This window comes from Limulus polyphemus, unplaced genomic scaffold, assembly GCF_000517525.1.
Source record: "Limulus polyphemus unplaced genomic scaffold, Limulus_polyphemus-2.1.2 Scaffold2325, whole genome shotgun sequence".
NCBI lineage: Eukaryota > Metazoa > Arthropoda > Merostomata > Xiphosura > Limulidae > Limulus > Limulus polyphemus.
In genome coordinates, this window is record NW_013667935.1 from 174,854 (window position 1) to 181,281 (window position 6,428).

General features: G+C 36.3%; 1 protein-coding gene across 1 annotated transcript in view; it reads left to right on the top strand.

The window, feature by feature from the left end:
- The window catches only part of LOC106466620 (metabotropic glutamate receptor 3-like), a 23,111-nt gene that overhangs the window by 11,732 nt on the left and 4,951 nt on the right, over positions 1-6,428 (top strand). Inside the window, exons 2-5 of the mRNA XM_022394661.1 lie at positions 1,623-1,820; positions 2,416-2,742; positions 3,476-3,588; positions 4,267-4,463. Of these exons, the coding sequence (XP_022250369.1) occupies positions 1,638-1,820; positions 2,416-2,742; positions 3,476-3,588; positions 4,267-4,463 (820 nt within the window). The 5' untranslated portion in view covers positions 1,623-1,637. The remainder of the gene's footprint in view (positions 1-1,622; positions 1,821-2,415; positions 2,743-3,475; positions 3,589-4,266; positions 4,464-6,428) is intronic.

A 6,428-nucleotide genomic window follows, 5' to 3' on the forward strand; every position in this document is an offset into this window, starting at 1 on the left:
TTTTACTCTACTGTCACCACTAGGTCACACCCAGCCCGCTTCGTGTGGTTTTTCTCCATAGTTTTACTCTACTGTCACCACTAGGTCACACCCAGCCCGCTTCGTGTGGTTTTTCTCCATAGTTTTACTCTACTGTCACCACTAGATCACACCCAACCAGCTACATGTGGTTTATTTCCATATTTTTGCTCTACTGTCAATGGAAAACCAGATGGAAAGCAAGTCATCAGACATCACATTCTTTTAATCTCTCATTGTCCTTAGTTCCGCTCTAAGCACGATTGTTTGCATACGAGATAATAGATGTTGGCTTCTAACGTTTTTTGTAATTTTCTTCGCATAGTATGATTGGGTCAGTTGGGTCAAAGACTGACCTCTGCTGCTCCTTATAAGCTTGTCCAATCGTTTTTGTATTTCTTAGATTGGCAACTTTCCAGCAACTGTCAATTACAGACATTGTTTTCATTGCTATTATTGATAGATTCTAATTAGATATGTCTTTGAACAGTCAGTTAAATAAATGGTCTTTCATAACGACGCTCCTGTTAGAAAACCATCTATCATCAAATCCATTCGAAAGTCGATCGTATGTCCTTGCTCTTACCCATTCTCTTGTACATCAACTATGATATGACTACATTCTCTTGCTTATAGAGGACGAGCAGTCAGCTGACATATCACATAATGATTTTTGTTTGTATTTGCAAATAAATGAAGCGTTCTACAAACGTATGTGACAAGGTCCTGATAAAGAGGCTAGTCAATGATTATAAAAGTTTTTCTTTTTTTTGGAAATTCGCGCAAAGCTACACAAGGGCTATTTCCACTAGTCGTCCCTAATTTAGCAATGAAAGACTAGAGAAAAGGCAGCTAATCATCACTACCAACCGCCAACTCCTGGGCTACTCTTTTGCCAACGAGTAGTGGGATTGGCCGTCACATTATAACGCCTCCACGGCTGAAAGTGTGAGCATGTTTGATGGGATGGTGGATTCGAACCCGTGACCAGCAGATTGCGAGTCGAGCGCCCTAACCACCCGGCCATGTCAGGCCTTATCAAACTGAATTACATCTTCTAACTTTTTTTTATATTCCATAATTGTGTTCCTCGATAGCTCAGTAGTAAGATTTCGGACTTATAACACTTTAATTCGGTGATCGATAGCCACGGTGGGAACAGTGAAGATAGCTAATTATTTAGCTTTGCATTTAAACAAAAACGAATCATAATTGTATTTTTGACTTTATCTTTAATTATTGTTACTTCCCTGAGTGTGTCTGTACTCTATAATCAAAGATATTATTTTATGCTTTTAGTCGTATCGATAATGAAGTTTAATTAACATTTTACCCCCAGTGGCACAGTGGTTTCGATACCCGTTGTGGGCAGAGCACAGATAGCCCTTTGTGTAGCTTTGTGCTTAATAACAAACAAACAAGACAAAATTAACATTTTACGTATCCTTACAATACAGATTGTCACTGTTGTGAAGTATGCATTCCAATTTCTTTGAGAAATTAATATAATTTTTTATCATCAAATCAATCTAAACAGAAATGAAATTTTACAAACCTTCTGCAAAACTCTTATGCCTTTGTTCCTGTTTTGTTTTGTTTTTCAGTTAACTTCCAGGATCATGTGGTCATCAGGACGTACTAAGTTATTCCTCTTCATAGTTCTGGTGGGCTTTTTCCATGGCTACAGGTTCACAACACGACTCACACGTAGAAGTATGAACGTCACTGGCGATATTATGCTTGGAGCTTTGTTTCCAATTCACGAGCGAAGTAATCGTGGTCACGAGTGTGGTCGATTACAGGTGAAACTGTTTCAATCAAGTCACTTTTATAAAACTTATACCACTTAAGAACATCTTTGTGGATGAGCAGATGTTAAACAAATATCATGTTTAAATATAGGAAAGTACCTAATGACAGGTGTTCCTGTGCTAGGAATAAAAAATATAACTATATAATAGTTTCTAGGGTTTTGGTCAGGATAGTTACAGTCTCAAACCATTAGGCCTAGCTAATATTCCTTAGCATATTCCATTTTCTTTAATTACCTAATTTCAAATTTTCCGAGAGTTTGGGAATCGAATCCCGGATTTTAGCGTTGCAAGTTCTTAAACTTACCGCTGTCCCACCGGGGTACTTTCAGAGGGACAAATCATATATATATATATATATACTAATGAAAACAAGCTACCGTTGCGTGTTATACACTACAACAACATTAAAACATCTTTCTTCCTTACGCTGTCTGTGATAAACAGATTGTATGTGAAGGTTGTTATATCATCCATTTGTTCACTTTATTATATTTTTATATCATCTCCATTAAACCAACTGTCCTGAACTGTTAAATATATATATATATATATATAATAATTCATATGTTTTCTTAATGTCTAGGAGGAAGGTGTTCAGCAGTTAGAAGCCCTCCTGTACACTTTAAAGAAAATAAACGAAGACCCCAAGTTACTGCCAGGAGTTAAGCTTGGAGTGATTGCCCTGGATAGCTGCGACAGCACCACCTATGCTTTAGAACAATCTCTGGATTTTATTAAAGGTTTCATTGCAAGAAGCAACTACCATGAAGAACAATTCACTTGTTCCGACAAATCTATGCCCAAGTTCAGTAATGGAAATTTCGACAGGATCGTTGGGATAATCGGCGGACAGTCCAGCTCTGTGTCCATTCAGCTAGCTAACATACTTCGCCTTTTTCACGTTCCTCAGGTATTGTTTTCGTGTTGTTTAAAACTCCACGTGTCCAAATATGTGAAAAGTCTTTTTTTTTCTCTTTTTTAAAAAGAAATAGTCCCCTTTTTTTATTAGTTATACGTTTTACAGTAGTTTCTTTTAATGGCGCAATGGAAGGTATCGATATCTAAAGACCATGTGTGGCTTAGTGTGTAAAATGATCCAGGGTTCGAAACATGATGCCACTGAACATACTGAGCCGACTAGCTTTTGTCCCTATTCAAACTATATCTGTACAGTGGCGTTCAGGTCAAAATATTCCAGTTCTTAACAACATCTAAGTAGTAACGTTTGGTTGGTTTGTTTGAAGTTGAGCACAAACTACACAATGAGCTATTTGTGATCTTTCCACCACGGGTATCGAAACACGGTTTCTAACATTATAAGTCCGCAGACATACCGATGTGCCATTGGGGGGAAGTAACGTTTGGATGAAAAGAATGTGCTTCCAAATACAGCATTTTAATAAAAAACTTGAACTATGCTATTTTACTCTAAAAACTTATATGAGGTTAGAAGAGACTTCCAGGTGGGAAATGTACCAGTTCCGACTTCCAGGTGGGAAATGTACCAGTTCCTGTGGTCGTTCATCAGTTTTTCCTTGTAACATATTTTGGTGAAGTAAAGTTAGTTTCAAGGTTAGTTTATAATGAAGAAGGTCATAATTTGTAATTTCTGACAGGTGTCTCATTTCGTTTCGTTTCCACAGATCAGCTACCAGTCGACTAGCCCAACGTTGAGCAACAAAGAAAAATACGAATATTTTTTCCGTACAGTTCCCTCTGATGTCAACCAAGCTCATGCTATTTTGGAGCTCTTAAGGCATGTTTTTATTTCAAATATCCTTTTTGTGGGGGGGGGGCAAAAGTAAAACTGATTTTCCTTATTACAGGATAAACATTTTAAAGTTTAATCCACCCAAACTTTGCAATACATATTTATGAATTGAGTTACATTAAATCAACGTGTCACTTTTGGGGCATAAAAACGGTCAGATTTTGAATTGAACTGAGGTAAAAATTAAACTTAAAAACATGTATTTAAATGTGAAACATTTGTTCCTAGAATCAATGATAGTTTTATTTGACTTTTCTTCAGTTGATTTAATAGTAAAGCCGAACCCTCTCCTTTAAAATATCAAGCACTTTCGTTATTAAGTATTTGATCGGGTAGAAGGCGTGATTTTACAATATATATATAAGTAATTGTATTTATTTCGTCGATAAAGCGTCTTACTAGAATAGATAAACATTGACTTAAATATTAAGTAACACTAGTCATACGGTTTTATAATGTATGAAAATGTTCCCCTCGAAATTCAGAACCTCCGAAAATGTGTTATTTTATTACATTATAATGTCTTATAGCTTACTTTAAATATGAATGAAACATTTAGGTTGTTGATTTCAATATAAATATATAATAAGGCGCATTTCCTCGCTCAGAAAGAAGATATCTATAATTAAATTAAAGTTTTTTTGAAACCTCTTTGTCTTCTAGAAGATTTAAATGGACCTACGTTTCCATTGTATATTCTAACACCGACTACGGAAATAAAGGTTATGAAAAGCTACAAGACCTAGCACCAAAGTACAACATCTGTTTTTCCAATCCACAGAGCATCAACAGTGACCATTTCGTTGTCGAGGACTATGACACAGTTATACAAAATCTCAAACAGAAGACCAATGCCAGAGGTATGCCTTAAAATAATAACTTAATAAAAATTATTTTAGCCTCCCCCCCCCCCCAGTGGCTTGGCAGTAAGTCTGCAGACTTGATACCCGTGGTGGGCAGAGCACAGATAGCCCATTGTTTATCTTTGAGCATAACTACAACAAAACAAAAACTTATCTTTAGAATCTAGCGCCATCTGGTTTACAAGAAATTTACAGAATCGCCACAAATTACATTTTCGACTTGAAAACATTGTGGTATTACATTGCAGAGTTCTGACGGCCATCTACCATGATCAGTTAGTAACTCCAATTCTTTGAAAAATACTCCATGTTAGTCAGTATACTCGGTATTCTGGCTAAAACTTTCAGCGATCGTGATGGTATCAATAAATAGGAAAAAAGCTTTCATCTCCAGTGGTGCTCAGTAACACCGTTTACGGTTTAATTTTAGGGTTATGGTAAGCTTTTATAACAGCCCCTGGACACTCTTGAATTATTGCTAAACTGAAAATGGTGTTGTTGTTTTTGGTCATTTTTTAAAGTGAAAAACTACAGAATGGGCTAGTTGCACTCTATCCACTGAGAAAAATCGAACCCCGAATTTTCGCATTGGAAGCCCGTAAATTTACCTCTGTCCAACCTGCAGACAAAGTGAAAATACAAATGATATGTTGCTTGTAATTGGATTCCGCTGTAGTTTCATAACACATACAGTAAAGGTGTAAAACTGGTTCTTTGTTGTCTAATCCTCTTAGAGAGTCACTGTCCGGTTTCTATCACCTAACCAGAAAGCAATGGATAGAGGCAAACAAGCTGAGGTCAGGCCATGGAAGAACAGAGGCCAACCTGCATCGATGGGGTTATCGTGAATCCCCCTATATGCCCAGCATGTCAGGAATCCCCACAAGACACAGACCATCTCGTGTTGCACTGTCCGGTCACTGCGGTGCCGGGGGGATATGGAACAATCCATGAAGCGGGCGAGGCATTCATTGACTGGATCATGACTACGAATTTGGAGGTGTGAGAAACACCATACGCAACTACTAGAGGAAAGGAGGTAGTAATTCGTCCTCTCCTTCTAATAATTGGCCTCCCAGATGATGTTTAATTTATCATGATTTTTTCTACCACATTGTTTTAAACTTTAATGGCACTGTAGTAGAGGCTACGTCAACTCTTTACCTAAGAGTGAAGTGGAATTCTGCTGGCGCTCACCATAATACAATAATTCTAAATGGAGTTCTACTATTTTTTTATATTCCTTGGCAGTTCAATTTGAATAGTACTTGAAGGTTTTCCGCTTGCTGAAAACTTCGTATTTTATATACTGTGAGACCAGATCCTGCAAGAGATCAGCACTTATACTTCTTAAATAAGAATTTCACCACTAGCATTGGCATTTGAGTATTTCTAGAAATATTTAGGAGGCCAGTCACAAAAGTCACATCTCACCCAGTAGAAGAATACAGTATGCTTGTTTGTAGTTAAACACAAAGCTGCAGAATGGGCTATCTGTGCTGTGCTATGCCCACCACAGGTATCAAAACCCAATTTGTAACTTTATAAGCTTACAGACTTACCAACTAATGAAGAATAAGATAAATAAAATAAGAATGAAATTCAACAACTATTTACACGGGTGGGAAAAGTTAATTATATAGTTTAGTCTTGCATTTATCTATACAATACTGTATTAATTTAATAATATAATAATAATAATTAATAATTTAATAATAATAATTAATAATTTAATAATAATAACTGTTTTGTTTTTGATTATGCACAAAGATACACAAGGGCTATCTGCGCTCTGCCTACCACGGGTATCGAAACCCGGTTTCTAGCGTTGTAAGTCCGCAGACATACCGCTGTGCCACTGGGGGCTAATAATAATTAATAATATAATAATAAAAATAATAATTAATAATATAATAATAATAATAATAATTAATAATAATACATTAATAGTAATAATAATTA